Source organism: Oncorhynchus gorbuscha, unplaced genomic scaffold, assembly GCF_021184085.1.
Source record: "Oncorhynchus gorbuscha isolate QuinsamMale2020 ecotype Even-year unplaced genomic scaffold, OgorEven_v1.0 Un_scaffold_2030, whole genome shotgun sequence".
NCBI classification, from domain to species: Eukaryota; Metazoa; Chordata; class Actinopteri; order Salmoniformes; family Salmonidae; genus Oncorhynchus; species Oncorhynchus gorbuscha.
In genome coordinates, this window is record NW_025746642.1 from 7,501 (window position 1) to 32,916 (window position 25,416).

The 25,416-nt window shown below is 49.4% G+C and overlaps 1 protein-coding gene across 1 annotated transcript in view; it reads left to right on the forward strand.

Annotated features, from left to right (window-relative positions):
- Positions 1-25,416, forward strand: part of LOC124024839 (lysosome-associated membrane glycoprotein 1-like) — a 28,358-nt gene extending 2,942 nt beyond the window's left edge. The window contains 7 exon segments of the mRNA XM_046338605.1: positions 8,305-8,466; positions 13,838-13,884; positions 13,887-14,072; positions 14,157-14,282; positions 14,442-14,508; positions 19,311-19,478; positions 24,495-25,416. Of these exon segments, the coding sequence (XP_046194561.1) occupies positions 8,305-8,466; positions 13,838-13,884; positions 13,887-14,072; positions 14,157-14,282; positions 14,442-14,508; positions 19,311-19,478; positions 24,495-24,634 (896 nt within the window). The 3' untranslated portion in view covers positions 24,635-25,416.

Genomic DNA, 25,416 nt, shown 5'->3' on the forward strand with positions numbered 1-25,416 from the left:
GAGTCATGCTTCACACACACACACACACATACTAACACATGGAGTCATGCTTCACACACACACACATACTAACACATGGAGTCATGCTTCACACACACACACATACTAACACATGGAGTCATGCTTCACACACACACACATACTAACACATGGAGTCATGCTTCACACACACACACATACTAACACATGGAGTCATGCTTCACACACACACACACATACTAACACATGGAGTCATGCTTCACACACACACACATACTAACACATGGAGTCATGCTTCACACACACACACATACTAACACATGGAGTCATGCTTCACACACACACACACACATACTAACACATGGAGTCATACTTCACACACACACACACATACTAACACATGGAGTCATGCTTCACACACACACACATACTAACACATGGAGTCATGCTTCACACACACACACATACTAACACATGGAGTCATGCTTCACACACACACACATACTAACACATGGAGTCATGCTTCACACACACACACATACTAACACATGGAGTCATGCTTCACACACACACACACACACATACTAACACATGGAGTCATGCTTCACACACACACACATACTAACACATGGAGTCATGCTTCACACACACACACATACTAACACATGGAGTCATGCTTCACACACACACACATACTAACACATGGAGTCATGCTTCACACACACACACATACTAACACATGGAGTCATGCTTCACACACACACACATACTAACACATGGAGTCATGCTTCACACACACACACACACACACATACTAACACATGGAGTCATGCTTCACACACACACACATACTAACACATGGAGTCATGCTTCACACACACACACATACTAACACATGGAGTCATGCTTCACACACACACACATACTAACACATGGAGTCATGCTTCACACACACACACATACTAACACATGGAGTCATGCTTCACACACACACACATACTAACACATGGAGTCATGCTTCACACACACACACATACTAACACACGGAGTCATGCTACACACACACACACACACTAACACACGGAGTCATGCTACACACACACACACACACTAACACACGGAGTCATGCTACACACACACACACATACTAACACATGGAGTCATGCTACACACACACACACATACTAACACACGGAGTCATGCTTCACACACACACACACACACATACTAACACACGGAGTCATGCTTCACACACACACACACACATACTAACACATGGAGTCATGCTTCACACACACACACACACACACACACACACACACACACACACACACACACACACACACACACACACACACATACTAACACATGGAGTCATGCTTCACACACACACACACACATACTAACACATGGAGTCATGCTTCACACACACACACACACATACTAACACATGGAGTCATGCTTCACACACACACACACACATACTAACACATGGAGTCATGCTTCACACACACACACACACATACTAACACATGGAGTCATGCTTCACACACACACACACACATACTAACACATGGAGTCATGCTTCACACACACACACACACATACTAACACATGGAGTCATGCTTCACACACACACACATACTAACACACACACACATACTAACACATGGAGTCATGCTTCACACACACACACACATACTAACACATGGAGTCATGCTTCACACACACACACACATACTAACACATGGAGTCATGCTTCACACACACACACATACTAACACATGGAGTCATGCTTCACACACACACACATACTAACACATGGAGTCATGCTTCACACACACACACATACTAACACATGGAGTCATGCTTCACACACACACACATACTAACACATGGAGTCATGCTTCACACACACACACATACTAACACATGGAGTCATGCTTCACACACACACACATACTAACACATGGAGTCATGCTTCACACACACACACATACTAACACATGGAGTCATGCTTCACACACACACACATACTAACACATGGAGTCATGCTTCACACACACACATACTAACACATGGAGTCATGCTTCACACACACACACATACTAACACATGGAGTCATGCTTCACACACACACACACATACTAACACATGGAGTCATGCTTCACACACACACACATACTAACACACGGAGTCATGCTTCACACACACACACATACTAACACACGGAGTCATGCTTCACACACACACACATACTAACACACGGAGTCATGCTTCACACACACACACATACTAACACACGGAGTCATGCTACACACACACACACATACTAACACACGGAGTCATGCTACACACACACACACACACACTAACACACGGAGTCATGCTACACACACACACACATACTAACACATGGAGTCATGCTACACACACACACACACATACTAACACATGGAGTCATGCTTCACACACACACACACACACATACTAACACACGGAGTCATGCTTCACACACACACACACACACACATACTAACACACGGAGTCATGCTTCACACACACACACATACTAACACATGGAGTCATGCTTCACACACACACACACACACACACACACACACACACACACACACACACACATACTAACACATGGAGTCATGCTTCACACACACACACATACTAACACATGGAGTCATGCTTCACACACACACACACATACTAACACATGGAGTCATGCTTCACACACACACACACATACTAACACATGGAGTCATGCTTCACACACACACACACATACTAACACATGGAGTCATGCTTCACACACACACACACATACTAACACATGGAGTCATGCTTCACACACACACACACACACATACTAACACATGGAGTCATGCTTCACACACACACACACACTAACACATGGAGTCATGCTTCACACACACACACACACATACTAACACATGGAGTCACGCTTCACACACACACATATACTAACACATGGAGTCATGCTTCACACACACACACATACTAACACATGGAGTCATGCTTCACACACACACATACTAACACATGGAGTCATGCTTCACACACACACATACTAACACATGGAGTCATGCTTCACACACACACACACACTAACACATGGAGTCACGCTTCACACACACACACACACATACTAACACATGGAGTCACGCTTCACACACACACACACACATACTAACACATGGAGTCATGCTTCACACACACACACACACATACTAACACATGGAGTCATGCTTCACACACACACACACACATACTAACACATGGAGTCATGCTTCACACACACACACACACACACACACACACATACTAACACATGGAGTCATGCTTCACACACACACACACACATACTAACACATGGAGTCATGCTTCACACACACACACACACATACTAACACATGGAGTCATGCTTCACACACACACACACACATACTAACACATGGAGTCACGCTTCACACACACACACACACATACTAACACATGGAGTCACGCTTCACACACACACACATACTAACACATGGAGTCATGCTTCACACACACACACATACTAACACATGGAGTCATGCTTCACACACACACATACTAACACATGGAGTCATGCTTCACACACACACACACACTAACACATGGAGTCACGCTTCACACACACACACACACATACTAACACATGGAGTCACGCTTCACACACACACACATACTAACACATGGAGTCATGCTTCACACACACACACATACTAACACATGGAGTCATGCTTCACACACACACATACTAACACATGGAGTCATGCTTCACACACACACATACTAACACATGGAGTCATGCTTCACACACACACATACTAACACATGGAGTCATGCTTCACACACACACACATACTAACACATGGAGTCATGCTTCACACACACACACATACTAACACATGGAGTCATGCTTCACACACACACACACACACACACACACACACACACACACACACACACACACACACACACACACACACATACTAACACATGGAGTCATGCTTCACACACACACACATACTAACACATGGAGTCATGCTTCACACACACACACACACATACTAACACATGGAGTCATGCTTCACACACACACACACACATACTAACACATGGAGTCATGCTTCACACACACACACACACATACTAACACATGGAGTCATGCTTCACACACACACACACACATACTAACACATGGAGTCATGCTTCACACACACACACACATACTAACACATGGAGTCATGCTTCACACACACACACACATACTAACACATGGAGTCATGCTTCACACACACACACACACATACTAACACATGGAGTCATGCTTCACACACACACACACACATACTAACACATGGAGTCATGCTTCACACACACACACACACATACTAACACATGGAGTCATGCTTCACACACACACACACACATACTAACACATGGAGTCATGCTTCACACACACACACACACACATACTAACACATGGAGTCATGCTTCACACACACACACATACTAACACATGGAGTCATGCTTCACACACACACACATACTAACACACACACACATACTAACACATGGAGTCATGCTTCACACACACACACATACTAACACATGGAGTCATGCTTCACACACACACACACATACTAACACATGGAGTCATGCTTCACACACACACACATACTAACACACGGAGTCATGCTTCACACACACACACATACTAACACACGGAGTCATGCTTCACACACACACACATACTAACACACGGAGTCATGCTACACACACACACACATACTAACACACGGAGTCATGCTACACACACACACACATACTAACACACGGAGTCATGCTACACACACACACACATACTAACACATGGAGTCATGCTACACACACACACACACATACTAACACATGGAGTCATGCTTCACACACACACACACACACATACTAACACACGGAGTCATGCTTCACACACACACACACACACACATACTAACACATGGAGTCATGCTTCACACACACACACACACACACACACACACACACACACACACACACACACACACACACATACTAACACATGGAGTCATGCTACACACACACACACACACATACTAACACATGGAGTCATGCTACACACACACACACACATACTAACACATGGAGTCATGCTTCACACACACACACACATACTAACACATGGAGTCATGCTTCACACACACACACACATACTAACACATGGAGTCATGCTTCACACACACACACATACTAACACATGGAGTCATGCTTCACACACACACACACACACACATACTAACACATGGAGTCATGCTTCACACACACACACACACTAACACATGGAGTCATGCTTCACACACACACACACACATACTAACACATGGAGTCACGCTTCACACACACACATATACTAACACATGGAGTCATGCTTCACACACACACACATACTAACACATGGAGTCATGCTTCACACACACACACATACTAACACATGGAGTCATGCTTCACACACACACACATACTAACACATGGAGTCATGCTTCACACACACACACACACTAACACATGGAGTCATGCTTCACACACACACACACACATACTAACACATGGAGTCACGCTTCACACACACACATATACTAACACATGGAGTCATGCTTCACACACACACACATACTAACACATGGAGTCACGCTTCACACACACACACATACTAACACATGGAGTCATGCTTCACACACACACACATACTAACACATGGAGTCATGCTTCACACACACACATACTAACACATGGAGTCATGCTTCACACACACACATACTAACACATGGAGTCATGCTTCACACACACACACATACTAACACATGGAGTCATGCTTCACACACACACACATACTAACACATGGAGTCATGCTTCACACACACACATACTAACACATGGAGTCATGCTTCACACACACACACATACTAACACATGGAGTCATGCTTCACACACACACACATACTAACACATGGAGTCATGCTTCACACACACACACATACTAACACATGGAGTCATGCTTCACACACATACTAACACATGGAGTCATGCTTCACACACATACTAACACATGGAGTCATGCTTCACACACATACTAACACATGGAGTCATGCTTCACACACATACTAACACATGGAGTCATGCTTCACACACATACTAACACATGGAGTCATGCTTCACACACATACTAACACATGGAGTCATGCTTCACACACATACTAACACATGGAGTCATGCTTCACACACATACTAACACATGGAGTCATGCTTCACACACATACTAACACATGGAGTCATGCTTCACACACATACTAACACATGGAGTCATGCTTCACACACATACTAACACATGGAGTCATGCTTCACACACATACTAACACATGGAGTCATGCTTCACACACATACTAACACATGGAGTCATGCTTCACACACATACTAACACATGGAGTCATGCTTCACACACATACTAACACATGGAGTCATGCTTCACACACATACTAACACATGGAGTCATGCTTCACACACATACTAACACATGGAGTCATGCTTCACACACATACTAACACATGGAGTCATGCTTCACACACACACACACACACACACATACTAACACATGGAGTCATGCTTCACACACACACACATACTAACACATGGAGTCATGCTTCACACACACACACACACACACACACACACACACACACACACACATACTAACACATGGAGTCATGCTTCACACACACACACACACACACACACACACACACATACTAACACATGGAGTCATGCTACACACACACACACACATACTAACACATGGAGTCATGCTACACACACACACACATACTAACACATGGAGTCATGCTTCACACACACACACACACACACACACACACACACACACACACACACACACACACACATACTAACACATGGAGTCATGCTTCACACACACACACACACACACACACACACATACTAACACATGGAGTCATGCTACACACACACACACACATACTAACACATGGAGTCATGCTACACACACACACACATACTAACACATGGAGTCATGCTTCACACACATACTAACACATGGAGTCATGCTTCACACACATACTAACACATGGAGTCATGCTTCACACACATACTAACACATGGAGTCATGCTTCACACACACACACATACTAACACATGGAGTCATGCTTCACACACACACACACACACACACATACTAACACATGGAGTCATGCTTCACACACACACACACACACATACTAACACATGGAGTCATGCTTCACACACACATACTAACACATGGAGTCATGCTTCACACACACACACACATACTAACACATGGAGTCATGCTTCACACACACACATACTAACACATGGAGTCATGCTTCACACACACACACATACTAACACATGGAGTCATGCTTCACACACACACACATACTAACACATGGAGTCATGCTTCACACACACACACACACACACATACTAACACATGGAGTCATGCTTCACACACACACACATACTAACACATGGAGTCATGCTTCACACACACACACACACACACACACACATACTAACACATGGAGTCATGCTTCACACACACATACTAACACATGGAGTCATGCTTCACACACACACACACACACACATACTAACACATGGAGTCATGCTTCACACACACACACACACACATACTAACACATGGAGTCATGCTTCACACACACACACACACACACACATACTAACACATGGAGTCATGCTTCACACACATACTAACAGATGGAGTCATGCTTCACACACATACTAACACATGGAGTCATGCTACACACACACACACTCATACTAACACATGGAGTCATGCTTCACACACACACACACACACACACACATACTAACACATGGAGTCATGCTTCACACACACACACACATACTAACACATGGAGTCATGCTTCACACACACACACACATACTAACACATGGAGTCATGCTTCACACACACACACATACTAACACACACACATACTAACACATGGAGTCATACTAACACATGGAGTCATACTAACACATGGAGTCATACTAACACATGGAGTCATACTAACACATGGAGTCATACTAACACATGGAGTCATGCTTCACACACACAGAATGGATTATTATTTGATTTCTGACCAATGTGTCTTGTCTGTTTTTCGACAGATGTGGTAACTGTGGAGACGACCTCTGTAGGGATGGTTGCTAGAGTCAACACCACCTACAGATGTATCAGCGCCTCCCCTGTCATTGTGGGAGGAGCCACTGTCACCTTCTCAAACGTCACGATGGAGGCCTACATGACAGGGGACGATCTGAGCCCCAACGGTACAGCCACCAACACCTGGGCTGAGCCCCCAATCTCACCCTTTCTCTAGATAGTGCACTACTTTGGACCGGGACTCATTTGGGACGCACACTTATTGTCCACCACTGACCATTAACAACTGTTTACTGACCGTCAACCATTAACAACTGTTTACTGACCGTCAACCATTAACAACTGTTTACTGACCGTCAACCATTAACAACTGTTTACTGACCGTCAACCATTAACAACTGTTTACTGACCGTCAACCATTAACAACTGTTTACTGACCGTCAACCATTAACAACTGTTTACTGACCGTCAACCATTAACAACTGTTTACTGACCGTCAACCATTAACAACTGTTTACTGACCATCAACACTTTGGTTATTCCTTTACATGTTTGACTTTGACCACTTAACTTATTGTGTTTAAATTAACAGTCTGAGGGTATTGACCCGTGTTGTGTTGTGTGATAGCTGGTCTGAACAGTATGAGGGTATTGACCCGTGTTGTGTGATAGCTGGTCTGAACAGTATGAGGGTATTGACCCGTGTTGTGTTGTGTGATAGCTGGTCTGAACAGTATGAGGGTATTGACCCGTGTTGTGTTGTGTGATAGCTGGTCTGAACAGTATGAGGGTAATGACCCGTGTTGTGTTGTGTGATAGCTGGTCTGAACAGTATGAGGGTATTGACCCGTGTTGTGTTGTGTGATAGCTGGTCTGAACAGTATGAGGGTATTGACCCGTGTTGTGTGATAGCTGGTCTGAACAGTATGAGGGTATTGACCCGTGTTGTGTTGTGTGATAGCTGGTCTGAACAGTATGAGGGTATTGACCCGTGTTGTGTTGTGTGATAGCTGGTCTGAACAGTATGAGGGTATTGACCCGTGTTGTGTTGTGTGATAGCTGGTCTGAACAGTATGAGGGTAATGACCCGTGTTGTGTTGTGTGATAGCTGGTCTGAACAGTATGAGGGTATTGACCCGTGTTGTGTGATAGCTGGTCTGAACAGTATGAGGGTATTGACCCGTGTTGTGTGATAGCTGGTCTGAACAGTATGAGGGTATTGACCCGTGTTGTGTTGTGTGATAGCTGGTCTGAACAGTATGAGGGTATTGACCCGTGTTGTGTTGTGTGATAGCTGGTCTGAACAGTATGAGGGTATTGACCCGTGTTGTGTGATAGCTGGTCTGAACAGTATGAGGGTATTGACCCGTGTTGTGTTGTGTGATAGCTGGTCTGAACAGTATGAGGGTATTGACCCGTGTTGTGTTGTGTGATAGCTGGTCTGAACAGTATGAGGGTATTGACCCGTGTTGTGTTGTGTGATAGCTGGTCTGAACAGTATGAGGGTAATGACCCGTGTTGTGTTGTGTGATAGCTGGTCTGAACAGTATGAGGGTATTGACCTGTGTTGTGTTGTGTGAAAGCTGGTCTGAACAGTATGAGGGTATTGACCCGTGTTGTGTGATAGCTGGTCTGAACAGTATGAGGGTATTGACCCGTGTTGTGTGATAGCTGGTCTGAACAGTATGAGGGTATTGACCCGTGTTGTGTTGTGTGATAGCTGGTCTGAACAGTATGAGGGTATTGACCCGTGTTGTGTGATAGCTGGTCTGAACAGTATGAGGGTATTGACCCGTGTTGTGTTGTGTGATAGCTGGTCTGAACAGTATGAGGGTATTGACCCGTGTTGTGTTGTGTGATAGCTGGTCTGAACAGTATGAGGGTATTGACCCGTGTTGTGTTGTGTGATAGCTGGTCTGAACAGTATGAGGGTATTGACCCGTGTTGTGTGATAGCTGGTCTGAACAGTATGAGGGTATTGACCCGTGTTGTGTTGTGTGATAGCTGGTCTGAACAGTATGAGGGTATTGACCCGTGTTGTGTGATAGCTGGTCTGAACAGTATGAGGGTAATGACCCGTGTTGTGTTGTGTGATAGCTGGTCTGAACAGTATGAGGGTATTGATCCGTGTTGTGTGAGGTCTGAACAGTATGAGGGTAATGACCCGTGTTGTGTGAAAGCTGGTCTGAACAGTATGAGGGTATTGACCCGTGTTGTGTGATAGCTGGTCTGAACAGTATGAGGGTATTGACCCATGTTGTGTTGTGTGATAGCTGGTCTGAACAGTATGAGGGTATTGACCCGTGTTGTGTTGTGTGATAGCTGGTCTGAACAGTATGAGGGTATTGACCCGTGTTGTGTTGTGTGATAGCTGGTCTGAACAGTATGAGGGTATTGACCCGTGTTGTGTGATAGCTGGTCTGAACAGTATGAGGGTAATGACCCGTGTTGTGTGATAGCTGGTCTGAACAGTATGAGGGTATTGACCCGTGTTGTGTGAGGTCTGAACAGTATGAGGGTATTGACCCGTGTTGTGTTGTGTGATAGCTGGTCTGAACAGTATGAGGGTATTGACCCGTGTTGTGTGAGGTCTGAACAGTATGAGGGTAATGACCCGTGTTGTGTTGTGTGATAGCTGGTCTGAACAGTATGAGGGTATTGACCCGTGTTGTGTGATAGCTGGTCTGAACAGTATGAGGGTATTGACCCGTGTTGTGTTGTGTGATAGCTGGTCTGAACAGTATGAGGGTATTGACCCGTGTTGTGTGATAGCTGGTCTGAACAGTATGAGGGTAATGACCCGTGTTGTGTTGTGTGATAGCTGGTCTGAACAGTATGAGGGTATTGATCCGTGTTGTGTGAGGTCTGAACAGTATGAGGGTAATGACCCGTGTTGTGTGAAAGCTGGTCTGAACAGTATGAGGGTATTGACCCGTGTTGTGTGATAGCTGGTCTGAACAGTATGAGGGTATTGACCCATGTTGTGTTGTGTGATAGCTGGTCTGAACAGTATGAGGGTATTGACCCGTGTTGTGTTGTGTGATAGCTGGTCTGAACAGTATGAGGGTATTGACCCGTGTTGTGTGATAGCTGGTCTGAACAGTATGAGGGTATTGACCCGTGTTGTGTTGTGTGATAGCTGGTCTGAACAGTATGAGGGTATTGACCCGTGTTGTGTGATAGCTGGTCTGAACAGTATGAGGGTAATGACCCGTGTTGTGTTGTGTGATAGCTGGTCTGAACAGTATGAGGGTATTGATCCGTGTTGTGTGAGGTCTGAACAGTATGAGGGTAATGACCCGTGTTGTGTGAAAGCTGGTCTGAACAGTATGAGGGTATTGACCCGTGTTGTGTGATAGCTGGTCTGAACAGTATGAGGGTATTGACCCATGTTGTGTTGTGTGATAGCTGGTCTGAACAGTATGAGGGTATTGACCCGTGTTGTGTTGTGTGATAGCTGGTCTGAACAGTATGAGGGTATTGACCCGTGTTGTGTTGTGTGATAGCTGGTCTGAACAGTATGAGGGTATTGACCCGTGTTGTGTTGTGTGATAGCTGGTCTGAACAGTATGAGGGTATTGACCCGTGTTGTGTGATAGCTGGTCTGAACAGTATGAGGGTAATGACCCGTGTTGTGTGATAGCTGGTCTGAACAGTATGAGGGTATTGACCCGTGTTGTGTGAGGTCTGAACAGTATGAGGGTATTGACCCGTGTTGTGTTGTGTGATAGCTGGTCTGAACAGTATGAGGGTATTGACCCGTGTTGTGTGAGGTCTGAACAGTATGAGGGTAATGACCCGTGTTGTGTTGTGTGATAGCTGGTCTGAACAGTATGAGGGTATTGACCCGTGTTGTGTGATAGCTGGTCTGAACAGTATGAGGGTATTGACCCGTGTTGTGTTGTGTGATAGCTGGTCTGAACAGTATGAGGGTATTGACCCGTGTTGTGTGATAGCTGGTCTGAACAGTATGAGGGTATTGACCCGTGTTGTGTGACAGCTGGTCTGAACAGTATGAGGGTAATGACCCGTGTTTTGTTGTGTGAAAGCTGGTCTGAACAGTATGAGGGTATTGACCCGTGTTGTGTGATAGCTGGTCTGAACAGTATGAGGGTATTGACCCGTGTTGTGTTGTGTCATAGCTGGTCTGAACAGTATGAGGGTATTGACCCGTGTTGTGTTGTGTCATAGCTGGTCTGAACAGTATGAGGGTATTGACCCGTGTTGTGTGATAGCTGGTCTGAACAGTATGAGGGTATTGACCCGTGTTGTGTTGTGTGATAGCTGGTCTGAACAGTATGAGGGTATTGACCCGTGTTGTGTTGTGTGATAGCTGGTCTGAACAGTATGAGGGTATTGACCCATGTTGTGTTGTGTGATAGCTGGTCTGAACAGTATGAGGGTATTGACCCATGTTGTGTTGTGTGATAGCTGGTCTGAACAGTATGAGGGTAATGACCCGTGTTGTGTGAAAGCTGGTCTGAACAGTATGAGGGTATTGACCCGTGTTGTGTGAAAGCTGGTCTGAACAGTATGAGGGTATTGACCCGTGTTGTGTGATAGCTGGTCTGAACAGTATGAGGGTATTGACCCGTGTTGTGTTGTGTGATAGCTGGTCTGAACAGTATGAGGGTATTGACCCGTGTTGTGTGATAGCTGGTCTGAACAGTATGAGGGTAATGACCCGTGTTGTGTTGTGTGATAGCTGGTCTGAACAGTATGAGGGTATTGACCCGTGTTGTGTTGTGTGATAGCTGGTCTGAACAGTATGAGGGTATTGACCCGTGTTGTGTGATAGCTGGTCTGAACAGTATGAGGGTATTGACCCGTGTTGTGTTGTGTGATAGCTGGTCTGAACAGTATGAGGGTATTGACCCGTGTTGTGTGATAGCTGGTCTGAACAGTATGAGGGTAATGACCCGTGTTGTGTTGTGATAGCTGGTCTGAACAGTATGAGGGTATTGACCCGTGTTGTGTGATAGCTGGTCTGAACAGTATGAGGGTAATGACCCGTGTTGTGTTGTGTGATAGCTGGTCTGAACAGTATGAGGGTATTGACCCGTGTTGTGTTGTGTGATAGCTGGTCTGAACAGTATGAGGGTATTGACCCGTGTTGTGTGATAGCTGGTCTGAACAGTATGAGGGTATTGACCCGTGTTGTGTTGTGTGAAAGCTGGTCTGAACAGTATGAGGGTATTGACCCGTGTTGTGTGACAGCTGGTCTGAACAGTATGAGGGTATTGACCCGTGTTGTGTTGTGTGATAGCTGGTCTGAACAGTATGAGGGTATTGACCCGTGTTGTGTTGTGTGATAGCTGGTCTGAACAGTATGAGGGTATTGACCCGTGTTGTGTTGTGTGATAGCTGGTCTGAACAGTATGAGGGTAATGACCCGTGTTGTGTTGTGTGATAGCTGGTCTGAACAGTATGAGGGTATTGACCCGTGTTGTGTGATAGCTGGTCTGAACAGTATGAGGGTATTGACCCGTGTTGTGTTGTGTGATAGCTGGTCTGAACCGTCTGTTCTGTTCTTCCCAGAGAGTGTGTGTACTGCAGACCAGAGCTTCACCACAGCCCCGCCTCCATCCCCTCCACCACCACAGCCCCGCCTCCACCCCCTCCACCACCACAGCAGCCCCCGCCCCCATCCCCACCCCCTGGAACACCTAACCAGGGCAGCTACTCTGTCTCCAATAGCAACGGGACCGTCTGTCTGCTGGCCCGCATGGCACTGCAGCTCAACATCTCCCACTTCTCTGCCTCACAGAATAAGGTAACACACACACACACACACACACACACACACACACTGTCCCAGTAACACACAATAACCTATCCCTCTCCTCTTCATTGACAGACTATCCAGGAAGTAGTAAACCTGCTGCCCAATCAGACGACCAGCTCAGGATCATGTGACCCCACAAGCGCCACCCTGGTGCTGACACAGGGCAGTGCCACCAACCTCAGCTTCCTGTTTACTCTGGTGACATCATCACTCTACCGTTTACCTGTCTCAGTCTTTTGCACTTTTGTCTGTCTGTCTGCGTCCCTGTCTGTTTACCTGTCTGCCTGACTGGTTATCAGTCTGTCTGTCTGTCAATTCTCTCTCCTCTGTGGCTGATGTTGTTTCTTGTCTTTCCAGAACACCACGTCTAACAGGTACCACCTGACTGGTCTGTCTGTGGTAGCAGCTTGGTCTGATATGACAGGTTAGTGTTTCCTCTTATCAATAGTGTCCATATAGACCAAACAGTACCAGTATGTTACACTGATCGGTCTCTTCAGGACTGAGATTATATGTACTACCACTCACCTTTACCACCACTCACCTTTACCACCACCACTCACCTTTACCACCACTCACCTTTACCACCACCACTCACCTTTACCACCACCACTCACCTTTACCACCACCACTCACCTTTACCACCACCACTCACCTTTACCACCACTCACCTTTACTACCACCACTCACCTTTACTACCACCACTCACCTTTACTACCACCACTCACCTTTACTACCACCACTCACCTTTACTACCACCACTCACCTTTACCACCACCACCACTCACCTTTACCACCACTCACCTTTACCACCACCACCACTCACCTTTACCACCACCACCACCACTCACCTTTACTACCACTCACCTTTACCACCACTCACCTTTACCACTCACCATTACCACCACCACTCACCATTACCCTCACCATTACCACCACCACCACTCACCTTTACCACCACCACTCACCTTTACCACCACCACTCACCTTTACCACCACCACCACTCACCTTTACCACCACTCACCTTTACCACCACTCACCTTTACCACCACCACTCACCTTTACCACCACTCACCTTTACCACCACTCACCTTTACCACCACCACTCACCTTTACTACCACTCACCTTTACCACCATTACCACCACCACCACTCACCTTTACCACCACCACCACTCACCTTTACCACCACCACCACTCACCTTTACCACCACCACCACTCACCTTTACCACCACCACTCACCTTTACCACCACCACTCACCATTACCACCACCACTCACCATTACCACCACCACCACCACTCACCATTACCACCACCACTCACCTTTACCACCACTCACCATTACCACCACCACCACTCACCTTTACCACCACCCACCATTACCACCACCACCACTCACCTTTACCACCACCACCACTCACCATTACCACCACCACCACCACTCACCTTTACTACCACTCACCTTTACCACCACCACTCACCATTACCACCACTCACCATTACCACCACTCACCATTACCACCACCACCACTCACCTTTACCACCACCACCACTCACCTTTACCACCACCACCACTCACCTTTACCACCACCACCACTCACCATTACCACCACCACTCACCTTTACCACCACCACTCACCATTACCACCACTCACCATTACCACCACCACCACCACTCACCATTACCACCACCACCACCACTCACCATTACCACCACCACTCACCTTTACCACCACTCACCATTACCACCACCACCACTCACCTTTACCACCACCCACCACTCACCTTTACCACCACTCACCTTTACCACCACCACCACTCACCTTTACCACCACCACCACTCACCATTACCACCACCACCACCACTCACCTTTACTACCACTCACCTTTACCACCACCACTCACCATTACCACCACTCACCATTACCACCACCACCACTCACCTTTACCACCACCACCACTCACCTTTACCACCACCACCACTCACCTTTACCACCACCACCACTCACCATTACCACCACCACCACTCACCTTTACCACCACCACCACCACTCACCTTTACTACCACTCACCTTTACCACCACCACTCACCTTTACCACCACCACTCACCATTACCACCACTCACCATTACCACCACTCACCATTACCACCACTCACCATTACCACCACCACCACTCACCTTTACCACCACCACCACTCACCATTACCACCACCACCACTCACCTTTACCACCACCACTCACCTTTACCACCACCACCACTCACCATTACCACCACCACCACCACTCACCTTTACCACCACCACTCACCTTTACCACCACCACCACTCACCTTTACCACCACTCACCATTACCACCACCACCACTCACCTTTACCACCACTCACCATTACCACCACTCACCATTACCACCACTCACCATTACCACCACCACCACTCACCATTACCACCACCACCACTCACCATTACCACCACCACCACTCACCATTACCACCACCACCACTCACCATTACCACCACCACCACTCACCATTACCACCACCACCACTCACCATTACCACCACTCACCATTACCACCACCACCACCACTCACCATTACCACCACCACCACTCACCATTACCACCACTCACCATTACCACCACTCACCATTACCACCACTCACCTTTACCACCACCACCACTCACCATTACCACCACTCACCTTTACCACCACCACCACTCACCATTACCACCACCACCACTCACCATTACCACCACCACTCACCTTTACCACCACCACCACCACTCACCTTTACCACCACCACCACCACTCACCTTTACCACCACCACCACCACTCACCTTTACCACCACCACCACTCACCTTTACCACCACCACCACTCACCTTTACCACCACCACCACTCACCTTTACCACCACCACCACTCACCTTTACCACCACCACCACTCACCTTTACCACCACCACCACTCACCTTTACCACCACTCACCACTCACCTTTACCACCACTCACCACTCACCTTTACCACCACCACCACTCACCATTACCACCACCACTCACCTTTACCACCACCACCACTCACCATTACCACCACCACCACTCACCATTACCACCACCACCACCACTCACCATTACCACCACCACCACCACTCACCATTACCACCACCACCACTCACCTTTACCACCACCACCACTCACCATTACCACCACCACCACTCACCTTTACCACCACTCACCATTACCACCACTCACCATTACCACCACCACCACTCACCTTTACCACCACCACCACTCACCTTTACCACCACCACCACTCACCATTACCACCACCACCACTCACCATTACCACCACCACCACTCACCTTTACCACCACCACCACTCACCTTTACCACCACCACCACTCACCATTACCACCACTCACCATTACCACCACTCACCTTTACCACCACCACCACTCACCTTTACCACCACCACCACTCACCATTACCACCACCACCACTCACCATTACCACCACCACCACTCACCATTACCACCACCACCACTCACCATTACCACCACCACCACTCACCATTACCACCACCACCACTCACCTTTACCACCACCACCACTCACCTTTACCACCACTCACCATTACCACCACTCACCTTTACCACCACCACCACTCACCATTACCACCACTCACCATTACCACCACTCACCTTTACCACCACCACCACTCACCATTACCACCACCACCACTCACCTTTACCACCACCACCACTCACCTTTACCACCACCACCACTCACCATTACCACCACCACCACTCACCATTACCACCACCACCACTCACCATTACCACCACCACCACTCACCATTACCACCACCACCACTCACCATTACCACCACCACCACTCACCATTACCACCACCACCACTCACCATTACCACCACCACCACTCACCATTACCACCACCACCACTCACCTTTACCACCACCACCACTCACCATTACCACCACCACCACTCACCATTACCACCACCACCACTCACCTTTACCACCACCACCACTCACCTTTACCACCACCACCACTCACCATTACCACCACTCACCATTACCACCACTCACCTTTACCACCACCACCACTCACCTTTACCACCACCACCACTCACCTTTACCACCACCACCACTCACCTTTACCACCACCACCACTCACCTTTACCACCACCACCACTCACCTTTACTACCACCACCACTCACCTTTACTACCACCACCACTCACCTTTACTACCACCACCACTCACCTTTACTACCACCACCACTCACCTTTACTACCACCACCACTCACCTTTACTACCACCACCACTCACCTTTACTACCACCACCACCCACCTTTACTACCACCACCACCCACCTTTACCACCACCACTCACCTTTACCACCACCACCACTCACCTTTACCACCACCACCACTCACCTTTACCACCACCACCACTCACCTTTACCACCACCACCACTCACCTTTACCACCACCACTCACCTTTACCACCACCACTCACCTTTACCACCACCACTCACCTTTACCACCACCACTCACCTTTACCACCACCACTCACCTTTACCACCACCACTCACCTTTACCACCACCACCACTCACCTTTACCACCACCACCACTCACCTTTACTACCACCACCACTCACCTTTACCACCACCACCACTCACCTTTACTACCACCACCACTCACCTTTACTACCACCACCACTCACCTTTACTACCACCACCACTCACCTTTACTACCACCACCACTCACCTTTACCACCACCACTCACCTTTACCACCACCACTCACCATTACCACCACCACTCACCATTACCACCACTCACCATTACCACCACTCACCATTACCACCACTCACCTTTACCACCACTCACCATTACCACCACCACCACCACTCACCTTTACCACCACTCACCTTTACCACCACTCACCTTTACCACCACTCACCATTACCACCACTCACCATTACCACCACTCACCTTTACCACCACCACCTTTACCACCACCACCTTTACCACCACTCACCTTTACCACCACTCACCATTACCACCACTCACCTTTACCACCACCACTCCCTGTCTCTCTCTGTCTCTCTCTGTCTCTCTGTTGAATAATTACTGTTCCATAACAATGTCTGGATCTCTGTTCACCTCTACCTCTCTACACTTCCTCTCTCTCGCTCCCTCCCTCCAGCCCCGTTCAACACCAGTAACAGTAGTCTGGACTACCTGCGTGGCTCCCTGGGGCGTAGCTACATGTGTAGTTCAGAACAGACTCTGGCTGTAGACCAGAACTTTTCCCTCAACACCTTCCACCTGCAGGTCCAGCCCTTCGGCATCACCAGAGGACAGTTTGCACAAGGTACCGGATATGATCTAATCTAGCGTTCTCCCTCTCTACCCTTTCATATGATCTATCAGTCTCCTCTCCTCTCTCTACCCTTTCATATGATCTATCAGTCTCCTCTCCTCTCTCTACACTTTCATATGATCTATCAGTCTCCTATCCTCTCTCTACACTTTCATATGATCTATCAGTCTCCTCTCTCTACACTTTCATATGATCTATCAGTCTCCTCTCCTCTCTCTACACTTTCATATGATCTATCAGTCTCCTCTCCTCTCTCTACACTTTCATATGATCTATCAGTCTCCTCTCTCTCTACCCTTTCATATGATCTATCAGTCTCCTCTCTCTCTACCCTTTCATATGATCTATCAGTCTCCTCTCTCTCTACCCTTTCATATGATCTATCAGTCTCCTCTCCTCTCTCTACCCTTTCATATGATCTATCAGTCTCCGCTCCTCTCTCTACCCTTTCATATGATCTATCAGTCTCCGCTCCTCTCTCTACCCTTTCATATGATCTATCAGTCTCCTCTCCTCTCTCTACCCTTTCATATGATCTATCAGTCTCCTCTCCTCTCTCTACCCTTTCATATGATCTATCAGTCTCCTCTCCTCTCTCTACCCTTTCATATGATCTATCAGTCTCCTCTCCTCTCTCTACCCTTTCATATGATCTATCAGTCTCCTCTCCTCTCTCTACCCTTTCATATGATCTATCAGTCTCCTCTCCTCTCTCTACCCTTTCATATGATCTATCATCTCCTCTCTACACTTTCATATGATCTATCCATCTCTCCTCTCTACACTTTCATATGATCTATCCATCTCTCCTCTCTACACTTTCATATGATCTATCCATCTCCCCTCTCTACACTTTCATATGATCTATCCATCTCCCCTCTCTACACTTTCATATGATCTATCCATCTCCCCTCTCTCTCTACACTTTATGATCTATCCATCTCCCCTCTCTACACTTTCATATGATCTATCAGTCTCCTCTCCTCTCTCTACCCTTTCATATGATCTATCCATCTCCTCTCTCTACACTTTCATATGATCTATCCATCTCTCCTCTCTCTACACTTTCATATGATCTATCCATCTCTCCCCTCTCTACACTTTCATATGATCTATCCATCTCTCCCCTCTCTCTACACTTTCATATGATCTATCCATCTCTCCCCTCTCTACACTTTCATATGATCTATCCATCTCTCCTCTCTCTACACTTTCATATGATCTATCCATCTCCCCTCTCTACACTTTCATATGATCTATCCATCTCTCCCCTCTCTCTACACTTTCATATGATCTATCCATCTCTCCCCTCTCTACACTTTCATATGATCTATCCATCTCTCCTCTCTCTACACTTTCATATGATCTATCCATCTCCCCTCTCTCTCTACCCTTAGTCAATGTGTCCTTGATTAGAAGTTCTGTAGTTTATTTAATAATGTCTGGTGTACAGAGAATCAGGCTCGTTTCTAGTGCACTGCAACAGACACTATCATTCATGTACAATGACGCTTCAAGTCGACTTCCCAACGTCATCAGTGATGTCATCACTCAGAGGAGAAAAGTGCAAAGTCATAGAATCCAAATCTTGTTCTTAAATGTTTATTCCAGTTAAGATGAGCTTCAGTCAGCAACATGAATCTCACATGAGTTACATCTGTTTTTCTTTCTCTCCCTCCTCATCCCTCCTCTCCCTCCTCATCCCTCCTCATCCCTCCTCATCCCTCCTCATCCCTCCTCATCCCTCCTCTCCCTCCTCTCTCTCCGCATCCCTCCTCTCTCTCCGCATCCCTCCTCTCTCTCCGCATCCCCCCTCTCCCTCCGCATCCCCCCCCTCTCCCTCCGCATCCCCCTCTCCCTCCCTCATCCCTCCTCTCCCTCCTCATCCCTCCTCTCTCTCCACATCCCTCCTCTCTCTCCACATCCCTCCTCTCTCCACATCCCTCTCTCTCTCTCCCTCCTCATCCCTCCTCTCCCTCCACATCCTCCCTCTCCCTCCTCATCCCTCCTCTCCCTCCTCATCCCTCCTCTCCCTCCACATCCCTCCTCTCCCTCCTCATCCCTCCTCTCCCTCCTCATCCCTCCTCTCCCTCCTCATCCCTCCTCTCCCTCCTCATCCTCCCTCATCCCTCCTCATCCTCCCTCATCCCTCCTCTCCCTCCTCTCCCTCCCTCTCCCTCCTCTCCCTCCTCTCCCTCCTCTCCCTCCTCTCCCTCCTCTCTCTCCTCTCCCTCCTCTCTCTCCTCATCCCCCTCTCTCTCCACATCCCCTCTCCCTCCACATCCCCCTCTCCCTCCACATCCCCCTCTCCCTCCACATCCCCCTCTCCCTCCACATCCTCCTCTCCCTCCACATCCCCCTCATCCTCCTCTCTCTCTCCTCTCCCTCCTCTCCCTCCTCTCCCTCCTCTCCCTCCTCTCCCTCCTCTCCCTCCTCTCCCTCCTCTCCCTCCTCTCCCTCCTCTCTCTCCTCTCTCTCCTCTCCCTCCTCTCCCTCCTCATCCCCCTCTCCTCCACATCCCCTCTCCCTCCTCTCCCTCCTCTCCCTCCTCTCCCTCCTCTCCCTCCTCATCCCCCTCTCCCTCCTCATCCCTCCGCATCCCTCCTCTCCCTCCGCATCCCTCCTCTCCCTCCGCATCCCTCCTCTCCTCCGCATCCCTCCTCTCCTCCGCATCCCCCTCTCCCTCCGCATCCCCCTCTCCCTCCGCATCCCTTCTCCCTCCCATCCCCCCTCTCCCTCCGATCCCTCCTCTCCCTCCGCATCCCTCCTCTCCCTCCGATCCCCCTCTCCCTCCCATCCCTCCTCTCCCTCCGCATCCCTCCTCTCCCTCCGCATCCCCCTCTCCCTCCGCATCCCCCTCTCCCTCCGCATCCCTCCTCTCCCTCCATCCCTCCTCTCCCTCCGATCCCCCCTCTCCCTCCGCATCCCCCTCTCCTCCGCATCCCCCTCTCCCTCCGCATCCCCCTCTCCCTCCGCATCCCCCCTCTCCCTCCGCATCCCCCCCTCTCCCTCCGCATCCCCCTCTCCCTCCACATCCCTCCTCTCCCTCCACATCCCTCCTCTCCCTCCACATCCCTCCCTCCACATCCCCCTCCACATCCCCCTCTCCCTCCACATCCCTCCTCTCTCTCCTCTCCCTCCTCTCCCTCCACATCCTCCCTCTCCCTCCTCATCCCCCTCTCCTCCTCATCCCCTCTCCCTCCTCATCCCCCTCTCCCTCTGCATCCCTCCGCATCCCTCCGCATCCCTCCTCTCCCTCCGCATCCCTCCTCTCCCTCCGCATCCCCCCTCTCCCTCCGCATCCCTCCTCTCCCTCCGCATCCCTCCTCTCCCTCCGCATCCCTCCTCTCCCTCCGCATCCCCCTCTCCCTCCGCATCCTCCCTCTCCCTCCGCATCCCCCTCTCCCTCCTCATCCTCCTCTCCCTCCGCATCCCTCCTCTCCCTCCGCATCCCCCTCTCCCTCCGCATCCCCCCTCTCCCTCCGCATCCCCCTCTCCCTCCGCATCCCCCTCTCCTCCGCATCCCCCTCTCCCTCCGCATCCCCCTCTCCCTCCGCATCCCCCTCTCCCTCCGCATCCCCCTCTCCCTCCGCATCCCCCCTCCGCATCCCCTTCTCTCCCTCCACATCCCTCCTCTCCCTCCGATCCCTCCGCATCCCTCCGATCCCTCCGCATCCCTCCGCATCCTTTCCTCTCTCCCCTCCAGATCCCTCCTCTCCCTCCGCATCCCTCCTCTCCCTCCGCATCCCTCCTCTCTCTCCGCATCCCTCCTCTCTCCGCATCCCTCCTCTCTCTCCGCATCCCTCCTCTCTCTCCGCATCCCTCCTCTCTCTCCGCATCCCTCCTCTCTCTCCGCATCCCTCCTCTCTCTCGCATCCCTCCTCTCTCTCCGCATCCCTCCGCATCCCCCTCTCTCTCCGCATCCCTCCTCTCCCTCCATCCCCCCTCCCCCTCCGCATCCCCCTCTCCCTCCGCATCCCCCTCTCCTCCCGCATCCCCCTCTCCCTCCGCATCCCTCCCTCTCCCTCCGCATCCCTCCTCTCCCTCCGCATCCCTCCTCTCCCTCCGCATCCCTCCTCTCCCTCCGCATCCCTCCTCTCCCTCCGCATCCCTCCTCTCCCTCCGCATCCCTCCTCTCCTCCGCATCCCTCCTCTCCCTCCGCATCCCTCCTCTCCCTCCGCATCCCTCCTCTCCCTCCGCATCCCTCCTCTCCCTCCGCATCCCTCCCCTCATCCCCCTCTCCCTCATCCCCCCTCTCCCTCCTCATCCCTCCTCTCCCTCCGCATCCCTCCTCTCCCTCCGCATCCCTCCTCTCCCTCCAGATCCCTCCTCTCCCTCCCATCCCCCTCTCCCTCCGCATCCCCCTCTCCCTCCGCATCCCTCCTCTCCCTCCTCATCCCTCCTCTCCCTCCGCATCCCTCCTCTCCCTCCGCATCCCCCTCTCTCCTCCGCATCCCCCTCTCCCTCCGCATCCCCCCCTCTCCCTCCGCATCCCCCTCTCCCTCCGCATCCCCCTCTCTCTCCGCATCCCCCTCTCTCTCCGCATCCCCCTCTCTCTCCGCATCCCCCCCTCTCTCTCCGCATCCCCCTCTCTCTCCGCATCCCCCTCTCTCTCCGCATCCCCCCCTCTCCCGCATCCTCCTCCACATCCCTCCTCATCCTCCCTCCACATCCCTCCGCATCCCTCCTCTCCCTCCTCTCTCTCCGCATCCCCCTCTCTCTCCGCATCCCCCCTCTCTCTCTCGCATCCCCCTCTCTCTCCGCATCCCCCTCTCCCTCATCCTCCCTCCACATCCCTCCTCATCCTCCCTCCACATCCCTCCGCATCCCTCCTCTCCCTCCCTCTCTCTCCGCATCCCCCCTCTCTCTCCGCATCCCCCCTCTCTCTCCGCATCCCCCTCTCTCTCCGCATCCCCCTCTCTCTCCGCATCCCCCTCTCTCTCCGCATCCCCCCTCTCTCTCCGCATCCCCCTCTCCCTCCGCATCCCCCCTCTCCCTCCCTCTAGCGGAGGAGTGTCAGTTGGATCAGGACAGCATGTTGATTCCCATCGTCGTGGGAGCTGCTCTGGCCGGCCTGGTTCTCATCGTTCTCATCGCTTACCTCATCGGCAGGAAGAGGAGCCATGCTGGATACCAGACCATCTGAGAACACTGACACACAACCTTATGTGTATCAAACAGCACCCTATTCCCTATATAGTGCACCAGTTTTGACCAGAGGTCTATGTGGATTCTGGTCAAACTTAGTGCACAATATAGGGAGTCTTTTCAGGCAGACTGCAGAGAGCCGGACGCTCAACCAACCACTGCTACTAATGACTGACTGGACCATGTACAAACCAGGCCCTGTCTGCAGTGTGTCTGTGTCTGTCTGTGTATTGTTATTCACAGTAACTCATCCTCTGCTACCTACTAACAGACTAGTGCCTGGTCAAACCTACCTTCCCCCTCGTCTCTCTGTCTCTCGCCCATCTCTACTGCAGCTGGCTCAGTATACCCTTTTAGTTCTGATATCATTTCATGTTTGACTTGGGTGGATTCTCGCTTTAAACGGAATTTCAAAGATTTTTTTTTTTTTTTTCAATTGCAGTTTTTTTTGTGTAAATGAAATGAATCCGATATTAAATGATATAGTATTGAACTCTTATGGAAGAGTGGGTCTTTCCTAGAAGCACGTTTTGTGATGGACTCAACAAGCTTCCCTTCCTTCCTCATCTCCTTTCCTTCAGGACCGCCATCTTTTCTATGACATCACCTTCGGGAGGTCTGAAGACTCCTGTGAGGGAACACAAAGGGAAACTTGAATGTCTAACACCTCCTCCTCTCTGGTCAGAAATACTGAGCGGATTATGTTGTAGGTCACAGGAGCATTTGAAAGGCCTTGTGGGGGGGGGGGAATTATGTGTTTTGTGGTTTTACTGCGTTTCA